The sequence below is a fragment of the Canis lupus genome, chromosome 24 (assembly GCF_048164855.1).
Source record: "Canis lupus baileyi chromosome 24, mCanLup2.hap1, whole genome shotgun sequence".
Lineage (NCBI taxonomy): Eukaryota > Metazoa > Chordata > Mammalia > Carnivora > Canidae > Canis > Canis lupus.
Genome location: NC_132861.1, coordinates 52,704,862 through 52,721,322, shown reverse-complemented (window position 1 = coordinate 52,721,322; position 16,461 = coordinate 52,704,862). Strand labels below are relative to the sequence as shown.

The following is a 16,461-nucleotide window of genomic DNA, read 5'->3' as shown; positions in this document are numbered from 1 at the left end:
TTGTCTTGGTCTCTTGCGTGTCTGTGTGTGTGTTGATCTCGTCCACCTGTCATTTCGTTGGAATGAGAGTGTGATCAGCAAACAGAAAGGCGCCCTGGGAGACAGAGGCTGGAGGGGTGGAGGGGACACAGTCACTCCTGTTTTGAGTTTGAAGGAGAAGGTGCTGGTTTCATCCTACGCTCTTCCTCGCTCCCTGGAAACCGTGGAGAACTCCCTGGGAAGGGGGTCTGAGCTATTCCCAGATTTGCTCTCCGACTGCTTCCTGGCGAGGACGCCATTCCTAATGCCAGCCCCCATACGTGGACGTTTCGTACTCAGAGCTGTAAACTCCAGGAGCTGTTGGGTTCCTGAAATTCAGCGGCTCAGGCACCGGCCTGTAGGCGTCAGGCGTCGCGGTTCTGCTCAGAGGCCGTCCCCTCTGCCCTCTTGCTGTGGTGCGAGGTCCCATCCCGTCTGCTGGAACGCGCGGCAGACGTTTGTTTCTGGAATCTCCATGGCAAGCAGACTGTACGGCACGACGATGAGAGTCCCTTGCTAAAAGCTGCTGCCTTTCAGTTGTTCATTCTGGGGCCGTCGATCTGGTAACCAGCGTGTCCCGTGCTGCGTAGTTTCGTATCCATAGCCCCTTCTGTGAATTTACAGACGGACGTGCCATTGCGTGTAGGAATGGGTCAGTGCGTACGTACAGTGCGCTCATCAGCGACCTGCCTCCCGGCGCCCGGTCGCCAGGGCCCGCTCAGGCGGCGAGGGCAGGGAGGGACCTGCGGACACCGGCTTCTCCCTTGTAGGTAACCCCTTGCTCCTAAGTAATAAGCCTCAATGAAACGTCCCAAGTTCAGATTAACCCACGGCTTCTGTTCCCAGCTGGGCCCTGGCACGAATGTGCGCGTGTACGGTGGGCGTATACGCGTGTGTGCACATGCATGTGAGCGCGAGTGCACCCGTGTGCACCTGCGCCTGCCTGGCTGTGTATGTGAGTGCGCAGATACGCGTGTGTTTGCAGGTGTGTGTGCATAAATACGCCTTTGTTTACTCATCGTAAGTTGATGAACTGGGCACAGTTGCCGGCCGTTAACGAAAGCCTGATGCAGGGTGTTCGTTTGTGGGCCTCGAACTGTCCGGTCCGGTGACTGTGTCCACGAAGGCACCGTCGACTGGTAGGTATGACTGGCGACGCGGGATGCAGTCAGAAACTCTGCCGATCTTACTTAAGCTTGACCGGAGGCCCCCCTTTGTTCGTCTCGGCCACCCGACGTGTGGCGTGGGCCTGTGGGGCTCTGGGCGGACCGCGGTGCACCGTAGTAGCCCCTGCCCTGCAGAGTGGGGGCCGTTGCCCGGGGCTGCCCCTGAGAAGCCGCTGGAGCCCCAAGGCGGGGTTTGGGGACCTGGCTTCTGCCCTCAGCTCTGCCCCTAACCGCGGCGTGAACTCTGGCCGAGGCGCTTTCCTCCCGTGAGCCCAGGGTGTCCCGCTCAGGCCTTCTCTGGGGCCGCCCCCCATTTCACGCCCAGGCCACACTCACGAACGCACCCAGCACGTGTCTCTGGAGCCTCTGCTCGTGGCCGGGCTGCCCTTCCTCCCGAGAGTGTCACGCCATGCGTTGGGGGGTGAGTGACGCACAGGCAGTGCTCGTGCTGGGGGCACAGGGGTGTCTGCGAGCGGCCACGGCGGTCAGCCCCACGAGACAAAGTCTGGTCCCAGCTAACGGTGCACTGGGCGTCCTTATTGCCAACAGTGACAATAGCGACATTTGAAAGGAGAATCCCTGCGGTGCTGCCACCGGCCTCGCCAGCCTCCCGCCCCCGCGGCCTTTCCGGCCCCTGGGTCAGGAGGGTTCGACAAGGGGGTTCTCCTTTGTGTTGTCTCGTTTTCTAGCTAGTCCTCGTTTTAAACGTGGGTTTTACTTGAATTGCTTTCTTAAAAAATGCCTGTGGGCCCTGCTTGCAGCTGGTGGCGGCGGTGGGCTACCTGCGCTCCAAGAGCATCATTCACCGCGACATCAAGGACGAGAACATCGTCATCGCCGAGGACTTCACCATCAAGCTCATCGACTTCGGCTCCGCCGCCTACTTGGAGAAGGGCAGGCTGTTTCACACGTTCTGTGGGACCATCGAGTACTGCGCACCCGAGGTCCTCATGGGAAACCCGTACGTACTGCACGTCGTCGCGAGCCCGGGCCCCTTGGAGGTTGGGTGGGAAAGTGGCTTCGGTGCCTCTTGGTGACAGGCTGTTGAGGGCTCACCTACGTCGTGGTCCTCGGTGGGCGGGTGGGCGGTGGCCATGTGCTCGGTGCGGGTCTGGACTGTTATGTGACTGAAAGTGGAGAATGAGGCGAAAGACCAAGATGGGGGTCCCAGACGTGCGGGCTTCCAGCAGGTGGAGAGGGCGTCCTTGTGCTGAGGACAGGGTGGTGGCCAGCACCAGATGCTGTGACGTCAGCGTCAGGGGCACTGGTGCGGAGGACGGTGTGTCCCTGCCCCGGAGCCTGCGGGCCGTGGGGGGCCTGGGTCGTGCTCAGGAGGCTCCTCTCCCATCACTCAGTGCACCCCGGGGTCCCCAAAGGAGGAGCAGCTGAAAGGGGGGGGACAGTCCAGGAAGGACCTTGGAGATCACATCACCCCACTGCCCCCCGCGTGCTCTTGGCCACCAGAGGTGGAGGGGTGCCTGTCCTGTCCAGGACTGTGACACGTGTTCTCTGGCTTGTCTCCCCCACCCCACGCCCTGCACGCAGGCTGGGAGCCTCCTGCAGGGGAGCAGGGGAGCGCAGGACGGTGGTGGCCTCCCCGGGGCGTTGCCCTCCCTCCTCCGTGGCCTGCAGGCGCCTCCTGGGGCCCCTTGGTCCTCTGGCCACGTCCTTCTCCCTGCGCCAGTGGTTTTCGGGTCTGATTCTGGATTCCCTCCTCAGGAGCTCTGCTTCCTCCCCCACGGTTTGTGTGTCCTCCAGTCCAGGCGACCGCACGCTCCGGCCCTGAGCAGCCCCGGCCCGCTGCTGGATTTTATAGTTTTACTGGAGCACAGCCGTGTTGGTGGCCTCTGGCTGCTGCAGCGCGGCCACCAGCCTCAGATGCTCCCGTCGGGCTGTTCCCCGTTGCAGCCCGTCGGGCTTTTCTCCCTATTCTCCGGTGTTCCTGAAGTCTCTTTCTAAATCAGCACAAGACAGTGTTGAGCGGGGTTTTCCCGGCCCAGCTCGTGCGGTCTCGTCCCTCCCAGCGCCCCGAGCCCCCTGAGCGGGGCCGCGGCCTCCCGGCGTCCTGCGCGCTCTCGCGGGGCCCCGTGTCTGCCAGCGCCTTGAGCTGCTGCCGCCCGTCGGGGCTCCCTGGACCCCGCCTCAGTGGCCAGCGGCTCCCCGGGACCCGCCCTCCCCCTCTAGGTGCTGCCGATGCCTTGGCCCGCTTGCGCTTCACGGGCTGGAGCCTCCACTCTGTCCGGCACCTTCTCCACCCGCAGGAAGCCCCCGCCAGGAGGTGCTCTGCTCTCACCTGCCGCGCGCCCTCGCGCACCCTCGCTTGGCCGGGGGCCTTCCTCAGCTGCCCGAGCACAAAGTTTGGCTTTTCTTTTCCCTCCCCAGCATGTGGCTGGAGCATGGCTGGCTGGGGCAGATGTGTCGCGATGGGGGCGTAGTCACGGAGGGCTGCGGGACACCCCGGGGGCCGCTCTCGGGGGTGCACGTGGGGAGCGCCTGGAGCTCCGGCCCAGCCCGGCGTGCCCCCAACGCCACCTCCCCCCTTACAGGTACAAGGGGCCGGAGCTGGAGATGTGGTCGCTGGGGGTCACGCTGTACACGCTGATCTTTGAGGAGAACCCCTTCTGCGAGCTGGAGGAGACCATGGAGGCCGTGATCCACCCCCCATACCTGGTGTCAGAAGGTGAGCCTGGGCTGCAGGTGCGAGCAGAGGGCGGCCTGGTCCCCCGCCGCGCACGCAGCGATTCTTCGGTCGTACCGACAGCCTCACGGCTTTCTTTCCGTTGTCTGACCCTGATCCCTACAGGAGGGTAACTTGAATTTGACTAAACCCTCATGATAATTTTTTTTAAGATTGTAATTATTTGAAAGTGTGTGAGTGCAGATGAGTGGGGAGTAAGGCAGAGGGAGAGGGAGAAGCAGACTCCTCGCTGGGCAGGGAGCCCGACGTGGGACTCGATCCCAGGGCCCTGGGACCATGACCTGAGCCGGGGCGGACAGTTAGGCATCTGAGCCCCTCAGGCGCCCCCGTCTCTCTTCTTACAAGGGCACTAATTCCATCCTGGGGCCCTACCTTCATGATCTCTTGTGACCCTGCTTACCTCCCAGGGGCCACCGGGGGTTAGGGCTCCACCCTATGGAGGCAGTTCAGTCCGTGGCAGCCTAGAAGAGGATCCTTCGGGCTTTGCCAAGGTCCTGGGCTCCTGGGGAGCACGCCCTCTGCAGCATGCTGCACCCCCCACAGAGCCACCCCACGTGTTCCCTCGTGGTTCCCAGGGCTCCCCTCAGGGATGCTGAGGCTCAGAGCAGCCCTGGTTGGAGATGCCCGCACCGTCACAGGAAGTGGGACCCAAATCTAGACCCAGGGCTGGGGCTGTGCTTCCTTCTGGGGGGACGATGAAGGCTTTGCCTGCGGCTGTCTCCTGCCCTTCATGTTGTACAAACCCAGGGTCATTTGAGGCTCTGCGTGTCCAGAGCCCTGAGAACAGGCTGAGCGAGGTGGGGTCCTGAACCCCACGCTTTCAGAGGGGACGAGCATCTCGGGGCACGGCCAGGCCCATGTGCCCGAGCCCCTAGGTCTCATCAGGTGTGGAGGTTCCAGGCCACTGGCCGCCCAGTCCGGTGCTCATGGTACGCAGAGCCAGGACCCGAAGTTTTGAGACCTGGTCCGCTTGAGCCCAGCCCGGACCCACTGTCAGTCTTCTGGCCACATGCCCAGGGGGGTCTTTGTGTCTCCAGCTCTCATGCACCTCATATCTGGGCTGCTGCAGCCTGTCCCTGAGCAGCGCACCACCTTGGAGAAGCTGGTGACAGACCCCTGGGTGATCCAGCCCGTGAACCTTGCTGACTACACCTGGGATGAGGTGTGTCGAGTGAACAAGCCAGGTGAGGCACGGACTGTGTGCCCAGAAAGCGGCCTTCCTGGGTCTGGGGAGGACCAGGCCCCCTCCTCCATACTGTCCTGGGCACAAATGTCGGGACCTCTAGCCGATCAGAACCAGCGTTCAGAGGCCCCCGGACACCACTGGGGCCAGGGCCTTAGAAGGTGGGTGGGCACCCAGGGGAGCCCCTGACAAGGAGGCACTGCAGAGGGGTAGGGGTGGAGGGTCTGAGAGCAGCTGGCCTGGCCTGAGCCAGCTGAAGGGGAGGGTGGGGCTGCAGACGGTGAGTGGGATGGAGGGGGCCCAGGGCCTTAGTGCTTCTGTGAGGCCCCTGGCTGCAGCCCCGTGTGTCTGCTCGGCACCGTGGGCAGCGTTGGTGCCTCAGTGGGCCCGGGGACGTGAGCAGCGCGGGTGGGTTCTGAGGGCTCCCGCTGGTGGGTCTCGCTCCTGGGAATCCCACCAGAGAGAGGCCAGGGTCTTGGCATCTCATGTGGACGCGTGACACAGGGTCGTCTTCTTCCTCCAGAAAGCGGAGCCCTGTCCACCGTGAGTCTGGAGCTGGAGGGCAGGTGCGCCGGGGAGCTGGCGTGGGCTGCGGGGCCGGGCGGGCCCCTGTGTCCCCGGGGAGGCCCCTGACGCCCCAGAGTGGCTGCCTTGCTCCTCGGCGGCGCCCAGGGCTTGGGTTTCCAGGCCGCACCGGTCGGAGGAAGTGAATCCCGCGGCCCGGGTCAGCAGCCTGGGTCAGCAGCCCGGGTCACCGCCCAAGTCTGATAAGTGCTGGGAGGCAGGTGCTGCCCGACGCAGGTCTGTAAGGAGGCGGGAGTCACTGCTCGCGCGGCGGGAGGGGCTCCGGGCTCTTACCTGTGAACCTCGGGAAGGCGTCAGGGGTCGTTCATCTTTCTGGTTTTGGACGTGCGTGTGTGTTCTTGTTTCCTGACTTTTACAAACATTTTTTGTTGGTTTCCTGTGACTTGACGTGCGCTCACCGGGGGTGCGGTTCCTAGACCTGCTTACCCGAGCCACCGGGCTGCGTCGTTACCTTGTGTTTTGAATATTTTCCAAATTAAAGCAGTTTTGTAGTGAACCACCGCCCTGACTCGGACTGAGCTCCTGCGCCGCGCGGGGCGGGGGGCGGGGGGCGGGCGGGGAGGGGGGGAGGGGGAGGGGGAGGGGAGCCTCCCGGGCCGCTGGGGCCCTCCACCCCCTCCCCCTCCCCGCCGGGGCGTCCGCAGGTCCCCCAGGCCCCGCCCTCCCTCCCAGGCCCCGCCCCCACTCCCGGCCCCGCCCCCATCTCCCAGGCCCCGCCCCCCGCCCCGGGTCCTCGACGCCCCGAGGGCTCCTCCGTGGGAAGCGGAGTCCGGGGCCCCGCGAGCACCTGCGAGGCCTCCTTTCTCTGCTTGGAGCCGGCGCCGCCGGGGGGGGGGGGGGCACCGGGCCTCCTCTCCCCGCCCCCAGACCTCCCCGCTGCTCGCGGGCCCACGGCTCCTGCTGCGTAGACCCGCGGAAGCCGCCCGGGGCCGCAGCTCGGCGCCCACCCCCTGCTGTTCACCTGGGCGCGCGGCGGGCGCCCGCGGACCGGGGGGGCGGGGGGCGGGGCGGGGCGGGGCCGGCCGCGCCCCCCGCACCCGGGAACGCCCGCGGCGGAACGCACCTCCCGCGCACTCGCGCTTCCCGGGGGGGGGGGGGCGGAAGTGCGGGCCACGGGAGGGCGGAAGTGCGGGCCGGCGGGGCGGAAGCGCTCGTCAGGCCCCAGCCATGGCGGCGCTCGGCGGGCAGGTGAGGGGGCGCGGGCAGTCCCGCGGGCGGGGTCGGGAGGTGCGGGGCGGCGGGAGGCCGCGGCTCGGGGACGCCGGTCGGTGAAGCCGCTCCGCGGGCCGCGGCGCCAGGATGTGGCTTCGGGCCCGGAAGGGACGGACAGGCCGGGCGGCTGCGGACGCGAGCCCACCTCCCGACGAGCGCCCCCCGCCGCGTAGACCCCGACCCTTGAGGCGCGGCCACGCGGACGCGACACGCCGTGGTTTTCCCTCCCTGCGCCGCGGTCCGCGCGTCTCCCGCCCCCGCCCTCCCGACCCCTGACCCCCGCCCCGCGGCCTCCCCGCCCCCCGCCCTGACCCCTGACCCCCGCCCCGCGGAGCTGCGCACGGCCGCCCGGTGCCCTCTACAGCGCGGGGCGGGAGCCGACCCCTGTCTCGGTCTCTCCCAGGTCCTCGGCGGGGCCCGCACCTGGGCCCGCACCTGGCCCCGCACCTGGGCCCGCACCTGGGCCGGCCTGGCCGCGCAGCCCCGCGGAGGGCAGAGAAGGACCGCAGCGTCCCGCGGAGGGGGCCGCGGGGCTCGGGGCCCGGGCGCGCGGGGGGAGGTCGCGGGCGCCCTCCTGGCCATGGGCTTCAGCGACGCGCACGTCCGGGGGCTGCTCAGCGTGTGGCGGGGCGCGCGGCCTCGGCGGGTGCTGGACGTCGTTTCGGAGCTGATCCTCCTGGGCGTGAGCCCCGAGCACGTGTGCCTGGCGCTGAGGAGCAGCCCGCGCCTGCTGGACCTGCCCGCGGCGCACGCGCAGAGGCGCTCCGGCTACCTGCGGAGGCTCGGCCTCGGAGAAGGTACAGGAGGCCGGGGAGGCGCCGGGCGGCGGGTGGGCGGCGGGTGGGCGGCGGGTGGGCCGGGCGGCGCCTGCGGTAGCTCGGGCTGCAGGACGGAAGCGGAGGCCCGATGGGGGTGCAGGTGCGGGCCCGGTGACCGCCTCCGCGTACTGCGGATCCCCAGATGGCCGGACTCGGGGATCAGAGAGCCTGGCTTCCCCCACCGGGATTCACACCTCGGGGAGCCTGCGGCCTTCGGGGCAGCGGGGCTAGGAGCCCGTCAGGGCCTCGGGGATCCCTACACACTGTAACACAGGAGGGTCACTGGGCTTTTTTTTTTTTTTTTTTTTTTCCTTCATTTTTTTAAAAAGATTTTATTTATTTGAGAGCGAGAGAAAACAAGTGGTAGGGGAGGGGGCAGGCAGAGGGAGAAGCAGGCTCCCCCCTGAGCAGGGAGTGGCGCGGGGTTTCCATCCCAGGACCCCGGGATGACAGCCTGAGCCGAAGGCAGACACTTAACCGACAGTCACGCAGGCGCCCCAGTGGGGTTCTTTTTCTTCTTCTTTTTACTGACTCCTACCGGGAAGATATTGTTGGGGGAAGATACTGTTGTTTGGGAACCGGTCTCAGAGGATCTCCGTTGGCCCCTTCACCAGAAGATAAGGAAGAGAGCGCCTTCTGTGTCCCCCCTGGCAGATCACCTGTTGCGGCATAATCTAAAAGGCTGAGTGAGCCCAATACTTTATATACTGTGATTATGAATTAGAAAGCTCAGCGAGGCCTTCTGCTTCAGAGGGAAACTCTAAACTCCTAGAAGTCATCCTAGGCACGTTTCAGCGAGACAGCGAGTAGCTGACCTGTTAGAAAGATTGTAAATACTTTTTTAAATAAGTGATTTGAGGTTTCCGGGTACTGGATTTTGCCCACATCCCTGGGAAGACCACGGGCCCAGTTTGCCTGGGCGGCCTCAGTTACCAGTTGCCTCATGCGTTTGTTCAAGGGGCCTCTTTTGCTCGGTGTTGTGCGAGTGTGGATAAGAGATCTGAGGAATGCCGGTGGTGGGTGCTTCAGCGACTGCTGAGGCTGCTGGGAGCATCAGAAGCTGTCGCTCGTGGAGGAGAGCCTCCTTGTTCAGTTTTAAATGCTGGCGTGGGCGTGGCAAGCCCCTTGGTTTTCCGGAGTGCCCTGAAATCATGTACTTGCCCTTTCCTGTGTCTTGCAGGGAAACTGAAGACGCTGCTTCTCTGTTGCCCTGAAGTCTTCACCATGCACCAGAGGGACATTGAGAACATCGTGGGGGTTCTCAAGGACAAATGCCTTTTCACGGGACAACAGGTGACCAGGATTTTGCACAGATGCCCCTATGTTCTTCGGGAGGACCCTGGTGACCTCGAATACAAATTCCAGGTGAGGATGACTGGTGACTGGTAGGGGTTCGGGAAGTAAAAACGCATTGTTTGAATGTAGCGAGGGTGAGCTCCGTGGATGAGAAGCCTCAGGCACCCCGAGGGCGGTGGACGAGGTGGAAGGGTTAGAGCCCCTGCACACACCCTCCAGAGGGAATCCAGCTCTGGTCTTTCACTTCCTTACGGAAAACCTCTCCTACAGCGTTTCTGCCATTAATAATGAACGACCTGGTCCCTCTCCTGGGGTCCAAACGGGGCCTCTCCTTGAAATAGGTGGTTTTAAAAGAACTAAAGACTCTTTTTTTTGAAACTATTTTGCGTATTGATTTTAGTAGCATAATTGTGACAGTTGTCTTGTCTTTTGGTTAACAATTTTGACAGGTTGGGTTAGATTGCTAGATGTTTCTGGATATTTTGCCCATTCTTTCCATGCTCACAGTTTTTTTTTCCTGAGGAAAAAGAACTGAATTCATCCCACTTAACACTTCATTTTCTACTAAATTTTTTCAATATGAATTTGGAAATGCTTCGAAAACTCAGCCGTCACACCAGTGCTGGGCATCGTAGAGTGTCCTGGCACTGCTAGTTGGGCAGCTCTTTGTGAGTGCTTGAGTTGATTGTGGACGGTGGCAGGACAGACCGTAGGTAACTGTGTCTGTGTCTTCAGTATGCCTACTTTAGGATGGGGGTTAAACATGCGGACGTGGTGCGGACCAACTTCCTGCAGCACTCCATAACCAAGATCAAGCAGAGACATGTGTTCCTCGAGCGCCTAGGGCGGTACCAGACCCCTGATAAGAAGGGCCAGACACAGATCCCCAATCCTTTACTCAAGGACATTCTGAGAGTCTCAGAAGCTGAGTTTCTGGCCAGGACGGCCCATTCTTCTGCTGAGGAGTTTGAAGTTTTTAAGAAGCTCTTTGCTCGGGAGGAGGAAGAGGAGTCTGAGAGGCAGATGCCTGACATGCAGAGCTTAAGTCTAGACGAGGAGGATGAGGAGGAGGAAGAAGAGGAGGATGAGGACGAGGAGGAGTGGCAGTAGGACTGGAATGAAGAGCCCACAGATAACAAAGAACGTTACAAATTTTTAAAGCTTCTGAGAGCTTCACTTGGATCATCTCAGGTTATTTTTCCTTCTAAAACTGCCGTTCTGATGAAAACATTGTTATAAATCTCCTGAGACTGGATAGGAGCTGCATTAGGTTGATGTGTTGTCAGGTCTCTGTGGGGAGGGCCCTCTTCCCTCCTGCATGGGAGGCGGACTCTGAGCGGGCGAGCCCGGGGACTCGATACCTCAGCATGTGGTTTTGGTTTGTGGGGAATGGGGTTCCTCCGTCTGGTTCAGGAGTCGTCGTACGTTTTCTCTTAGGGACAAAGGTGAAATAGGAGCAGGCAGTGAGGTTTTAGTACATCATAGCACTTCATCCTATGAAAACAAGTAGCAGGTTTCCCACAAAAACACTCGTGTCTTTAATTCTCAAATGCTGCTTCATAGGCGCGTCCAGTGTGCAGCATCGTAAAGGAACGTGGTTAGTGACGTACGGTCTCGTTTTGCACGGCTTCCTAATGGCAGCCAAGTGTTGGAGTACTTCTCTCTCTCCTTGAAGAATAGGTCCTGGCTCTGACCTTGCAGGGAAGTTGGCCTTCACACCAGCTCGTGGCCAGTGGGCTGCGTGCACACATGCACATGAGTGTGCCGTCCAGTCCCCTCCCCACTGCCCATCACACAGATGCGGCTTCTGACACCAGAGGAGACAAGAGTCTTTGAGCGGGACGGGCCTGGTTTCGTGCACCGTGGTGGTGGTGGGCGTCCCCTCGGGGAACCCGGTGGGCCTGAGGGGTGATTCGGGTGAGGGGGTGAATTTGACATTAGTCATCTCTGAGGTAGAGGCCCAGCCCTGACAGCGTGGGCTCTGTGAGGAGGACTGGCGCACCCAGAAGGTCCCCAGCGGGGGGTGGCTGGCACATGGTTGACCATGCAGGAAACATTTTTGGTGATTGTCCAAAATCCAGGTCTTGGCAGCATTTTAACAACATGGTAAAATTCCTGGTCCTTGGCCTTACTTTTCCCACAGAGACCGTGTAAGAATCCTGTCAGGTAGCAGTTCCCACCTGGAGCGATCGTGACCCAGGGAACATCCAGCAACATCTGAGGACGTTTTTGGTTGTTAGGACTTAAGGGGGGTGCTGTTGGGACCCGGAGGCTGGAGGCTGGGCTGCCGCAAAACATTGTGCGGTGCACTGGACGGCCTTGAAACAACGGTCCAGCCAGAGATGCCAGCCGGAAGTGGCCCGAGGCCTGGTCCAGTAGAATGCAATTGTATGGATTCATGAGAACATCAGATTTGAAGCAGCCTTGCATTTATTTTGTTTCTTTAATTGAAAAGAAAGTACATAGCTGAGTTTTAAGTTCGTTTTCCACGTGCACTAGAACGCCTGCTGGTAGGTTTGGGGCCTCAGCACTGAGGGGCAGATGCTCTGTTTTCTCGGGGCTCTTGTTCGAGCACGACGGCAAAGAGAAAGACATTTTCTGCCAAAGAAAAGTAGCTCAGTAAATCCCTGCGCATTGGAGTGAGATGTCGAGGCAGGAGGAGTCCTGGCCAACGGAGGTGCTGGAGGCGGCTGGCCCTGCCGGGTGGGTTTGCTGGCAGGACAGCGGTGGGATAGGCGCAGGTCTCCTCATCCGCTTCCGTGGCAGCCCACACGCTGTGGGAAGGAAGGCTGTGTCTTTGCTGGTTTTCTTGGCCACAGGCAAGGTGACATGAAAATGAAGGCATTTTGCTCTGCCAGTGTTTTAACTTCTCTTCCATTTTGTGGCATCCCAAGTGACCGGCACTTTCCCTGGAACCTAGGATGGGTGCTTGTGCCCAGTCGGGGACTAAGTAGAATTATAAACGTGCGTGATCAGAACGGCTAACTTAGCATCATGAGTGCTCCTTTCATTTTGATACGGAAATAAATTTCTGTGCACCTGAGAATTTTCTGATTGCATTATTATTAATTTCCCCGGGTGGAGTTTGAGTATATGTTTGAGGAAGATGCCAGAGTTTTACAAAGGAACCGTGTGAAGAAAGCAGTGTCTCCTTTCAAATGTTTTCCAGGATGAATTGTAATTCCTTTAGCGTCAGGAAGTCTTTCACTAGATACCAAACTTGTGAGACAGCAAGGTGGGTTAATTGTAAGACAACAGCACCAAGCTCAGGATTCAGTAGACTGTTTTTTGTAGAAACACGTTTCTAAGTTAAAAACTGGAACACACTAGAGTCCACCTCATGACTGAGGGGCGTGAGGTTATTAACATCGTAGTAGAGAGTTTATCTACTTTTCCAGTGATATCACTTGACCTTGCCGCTTGCTAGTGATGCTGTAGCTTATACAGGTGCACGGTGACGGGTCCCGGCGACACAGCAGGCGTCAGCAGGACGTGTGCCCGGGCCTGGCTTTCTCTGGGCTCACCCAGGGTGGGAGCCCCAGACGCAGCCCGGCTGTCTTCTCCCAGTGGGCCTGGGGCACCGGTGCGTTCTGGAGTACAGTAGAGACTTCTGGAAATGACAGTTCCTCCTCCGGAAAATAACAGATTGTCTAATACACAGACATATGCACGCAAAACTTTAATAAAAATAAAAAGCCTATAATATACTCTAACTCTTCAGAAAATGTTTTTATAAAAGATGGAGGGAGCCCTCTCTGGCTGTGGTGCTGACTCGGGGCAGAGGCCGTGGCAGATGCAGGGGCCTGAGTTCCAGTCTGGGTCAGCTACGAAGGTGCTGCAAGTGACACGAGGCGGGCTTGGCACACTTGGTCTTAGCCTCTGCGCGGGGAGGAGGCAGGGCTCAGAGAGGCGTGCTGCAGGCACCGGCGGCAAGGCAGGGCAGCGTTCTGCTGGTAAAGCGGGAAATGTGTGAAAAACTGTGCGAGCCGCCAGCCTGGAACCGTGTTGACCGCGTCGTGGACAGCAAGGGATCTGCAGTAGGGTGGGCTCTGGCCTGCCCGGGGGCTGGTGTTCAGGCCCCGCGCGTGGGGGTGCCGCCTTGGCTTCCGGGCGGCTCAGGGCTCCAGTTCCTTGTCATCTGGGGGTGGCTCTCTCTGCACAAGGCTTGGGTGACCCGAACAGACCGGGGCTTGGCCACGTATGGGCCATGGGACCTGGGCCCCCAGTTTGTAAATACTGCTTTCCTGGAACACGGCCACACCCTCAGGTCAGGGCCTGGCCGCGGGGTCGTGCTGCCAACGCCGAGCTGACTGGTTGCCACAGAGACCGCTAGGTCCACAAAGCCAAAAATAGTCACTTTGAGAAAAAGTCGCAGGCGAAAAGTGTCTAGACTCCATCTTAGTATTAATTAACATTTTCTGTTCCGCAGTCTGGCCTGTGTGATGGGGCGCCAGCCTGCAGCGTATCAGCGCAAAGACTTTGCAGGAGGAGCCGGGCGGGGCGCCCAGAACTCAGCTTTCCCTGCCGTCTGGCCTCGCCGCCCGCCCTCGCTGGCACCGCTGGCTGGGCCGTGGAAGCCAGACAGCAGGTCGTCCTCAGTTTGATTGTTAGGTCTCCGGGGGGCGAATGGCCCTCCGACTTTGGGATCTGAGAACTGGTTCCCGGTGTTGCAGGAGCCTTGCCGGCTGGCAGCCTCGCTCATCCAGGGCCCGTGCATGCGCTGTGGTTGCTCCCTGGCCGCAGCGCGCTATCCCCGTGGGAGACGGCAGCCAGGGCCACGGCAGCCGGGGTACGGAGCAGGCTGCTGCCAGCACCGCAGGACTTGGAGGTGATTTGGCCCAGAGGGTCTCCCCGGCGCGGCCAGGAAGGGAGGTGGGCTGGAGCCGGCTCTGCTTGGCCGTCTGTCTTCTAGATGCCAGAGGAGGGAAGCCGCAGAGGGGGCGGATGCGAGCCAGGACCTGTTCTTTCAGGGTGTCCTTTCAATCCAATTTTACAGCCCGTCTTCCTGGGCTTTGGGAGCTCGTGAGGTTGATGAAGTGTAACAAGAACATCCTGAATCCCTTGAAGAGAAAGAGAATGGGGCATGAGGCGACTGACACCTGCTCCTCTTTATAATGCAGCTTCCCCGTTCTCTTAGCAGCCCTTGGCCCCTGCACCTGCCCAGAGGACCCGCGGCCCCCGCCGCCCCCGCCTCAAGGGGGCGAGCTTCCCTCTCTACTGTGGCCGTGGACCGGAGGGAGGGAGGGAGGGAGGGAGGCGCGCTAGAAGCGCCATCTACATGGCCCAGGCGGGGGCGGGGGCGGTGGGGGAATGTTTGGGCAGGGATGCGGCTGTTAGAGCCAAGAGCTGCTGGCTACTTCCCCTTCCCCTCCGTTTGGTGATGCCCTGGGATCCTTCCTCTGAAGGCCGGGCTGCCCCCTGTTACTCTGGACTGAAATGAATTCCCGATCAAGAACGGATATCCTCAAAGCTACTGTTTGGTAGTTGATAATGATTTGTTTTTATGGAGCTGGAATTGCTGAGTTTAAGAAGACTCGGGTGACTTGCTGTGATACCAGTATTTCCAACCCAAATTATGTTTGTGTCTTCTTACTCCCAGTGGTGAGTTGTTTACCAGCTGTGGAGCATGTTTTGGATTTGTGTGTCCTGGGAGTATGAGTGGAGAGCGGAAGAGACAGGAGCTGGATGCAGGGGCTTCTGGAGAAGTCTGACCGGGATGGCTGCCGAGGCCACGATGGGCCGCAGATCCCAGCAGATCCCAGCGCCGGTCTTCCTGCTGGCTGGGCCGTGCAAACACTCCCCCCGGTGCTGTCAGCCTACACCCAGGAAGCCCTTGTTGGTAAAGGCTCTTGGTAATGTTTCTCCTCCATCTCCTCAGCCCCGTAAGACAGCGTAGCCCTGTTCCTGACTCTGCCAGCTCCCCGGGTGCCTCGCTGTCCTCTCAACACCAGGGAAGTGGACTTTGAGGCTCACGTATGGAATGAGAGGAGTAAGCTGCCCTAGGGCCACGTTCCTCCAACGTTCAGGTGACCTCACTGTCAATAAGAAACTGCTCAGCGGGAGGCTGATTGTGGGCTGTAGGTGGGTCGCAGCGGTTCAGCCCAGTATTTCCCGTAATGAAGACACTGAAGAGTTGTGGGTGTGAAGTAAGGCCTGGATGGTGTTGAGTTGCCAGAAGACTTTGGGAAATCCCAGATTGAATGGGGATAGGGTTAGAGAGTTTCTTTGATTCCAGGATTCCAAGCGCTTAGGATTCCTGCATCCATTGGGAATTCCCCAGTGGGACAGTCTTCAGGATTTCCCCAAAGTTATGTGATCGAGGCCCCACACCACATTTTTTCTTTTGAGAGATTGCCGTTCTCAGGGTTTGGGAAACCCTCTCTTGAGCGCCTGCACTCCCATGTCTGTGCTTGGGGGGCCCCTCTTGCCGTCCTCCCCTGCCCGCTCCTCCCCCGCTGCCCCCTCCAGCAGCCCCCTTGAGGGGCCAGGTGGTCATCCCCCTCTCTGGGTGCTCACCCCCGTCGCCACCTGCTGCTGCTGATGGGAAAGGGGTTCTCCCTTTGCTTGAGGTGAGTGAGATTTTCCCGCATGCCCAGACAGCCTCCTTTCCACCTGGAGGTGCATCTGTACCAGGTTTACGGCTATCCTGAGGCTTTAGATATTTTCTTTCCCTCCCGTTTTAACCCCTCGGGGAGTTCTGGAACTCCTGGTCTGGGAGTTCATAATAAAGAAGGCACAGTGGAGCTCCCCGAAGAGACAGCGCCTCTGGCTTCCAGCTCTGCCACGTGGTGGGGAACGTACCTGTGCCCTAAGATTTCTTCAGTGTTGGACTGTTACTGTGTTTCCTGAAATAGAGAAAGGTGGTTTATGAAAAAGAAAGTACCTGGAACCCACACTGCCTGCCGGTGTCTTGTCTGTGGCTCACATATATTCCATTTTGGGGAACACTGTTAGTGAGACACCGATGCAGAGATTAGCATTTTGGTCTGTGTGCATCCCCTTGGCCGGCAGTGAGTCACGGGGAGGGGAAGAGGGTGTAGAAGGAAAGTGGAAGAGATAGGTACTGCTGGGTCAAGCAGGTGTTGAATTGCATTCCCAGACACTTAGTAACCCAAGATCTAAGGGGTGTGGCCACCGATTGGCCTATGACTGGGGTGAGGGCTCTGCTGTTGGCAAGGCACCTAACGCACCCAGGCAGCATGTTAGGTAATCATTCCTGTGACTCTCTTGAGCCCTTTGGGGAAAGAACTGGCTGTGAGTGAATAAAAACTAGAGATTTACTGTATTTGTAGTCACATTCTTGCATCTGTCAATAATGTCCCATACTTCCCAATTCTAGTACCAGAGTGACCCCCAGTACCGACCATGTGACCCCCCCAGCACCCACTATGTGATTTCCCCAGCAGCACTGTGTGACCCCCACACCCACCATGTGACTTACCAGCACCCACTGTGTGACCTCTGCAGCACCCACCATGTGACCCC

The 16,461-nt window shown here is 60.1% G+C and overlaps 3 protein-coding genes and 1 long non-coding RNA gene across 26 annotated transcripts in view; 2 read left to right on the top strand and 2 right to left on the bottom strand.

Moving 5' to 3' along the window:
• Positions 1 to 6,151, top strand: part of PASK (PAS domain containing serine/threonine kinase) — a 34,978-nt gene extending 28,827 nt beyond the window's left edge. For 12 of the 14 annotated variants that reach the window (XM_072797005.1, XM_072797017.1, XM_072797007.1 and 9 more), the window contains 3 exons: positions 1,946 to 2,145; positions 3,731 to 3,864; positions 4,920 to 5,269. In XM_072797005.1, coding sequence (XP_072653106.1) covers positions 1,946 to 2,145; positions 3,731 to 3,864; positions 4,920 to 5,254 — 669 coding nt within the window. In that variant the 3' untranslated portion in view covers positions 5,255 to 5,269. Of the gene's footprint in view, positions 1 to 1,945; positions 2,146 to 2,947; positions 3,463 to 3,730; positions 3,865 to 4,919; positions 5,270 to 5,588 lie in introns of those variants that run through there. The other 2 variants (XM_072797006.1, XR_012016870.1) reach the window with 2 other exon arrangements.
• SNED1 (sushi, nidogen and EGF like domains 1) overlaps positions 1,502 to 16,461 on the bottom strand; it is a 92,584-nt gene continuing 77,624 nt past the window's right edge. For 4 of the 6 annotated variants that reach the window (XR_012016872.1, XR_012016873.1, XR_012016875.1 and 1 more), the window contains exons 30-31: positions 15,778 to 15,821; positions 12,641 to 14,036 (exon numbers count right to left, since the gene is read on the bottom strand). Coding sequence is in view for 2 of the 6 variants with exons in the window: in XM_072797023.1 (XP_072653124.1) it covers positions 15,785 to 15,821 (37 nt within the window). In the remaining 4 variants the exon portion in view is untranslated. Of the gene's footprint in view, positions 1,651 to 12,640; positions 15,822 to 16,461 lie in introns of those variants that run through there. The other 2 variants (XM_072797024.1, XM_072797021.1) reach the window with 2 other exon arrangements.
• On the bottom strand, positions 4,021 to 6,193 carry LOC140616349 (uncharacterized). The gene is made up of 2 exons (XR_012016877.1): positions 5,924 to 6,193; positions 4,021 to 5,620 (listed from the first exon to the last, which is right to left on the bottom strand). It is a non-coding gene; the product is annotated as an uncharacterized lncRNA (long non-coding RNA).
• MTERF4 (mitochondrial transcription termination factor 4) overlaps positions 6,749 to 16,461 on the top strand; it is a 49,705-nt gene continuing 39,992 nt past the window's right edge. For 2 of the 5 annotated variants that reach the window (XM_072797034.1, XM_072797033.1), the window contains exons 1-3: positions 6,749 to 6,838; positions 7,266 to 7,659; positions 8,861 to 9,045. In XM_072797034.1, coding sequence (XP_072653135.1) covers positions 6,818 to 6,838; positions 7,266 to 7,659; positions 8,861 to 9,045 — 600 coding nt within the window. In that variant the 5' untranslated portion in view covers positions 6,749 to 6,817. Of the gene's footprint in view, positions 6,839 to 7,265; positions 7,660 to 8,860; positions 9,046 to 9,711; positions 12,684 to 13,405; positions 16,262 to 16,461 lie in introns of those variants that run through there. The other 3 variants (XM_072797032.1, XM_072797029.1, XM_072797030.1) reach the window with 3 other exon arrangements.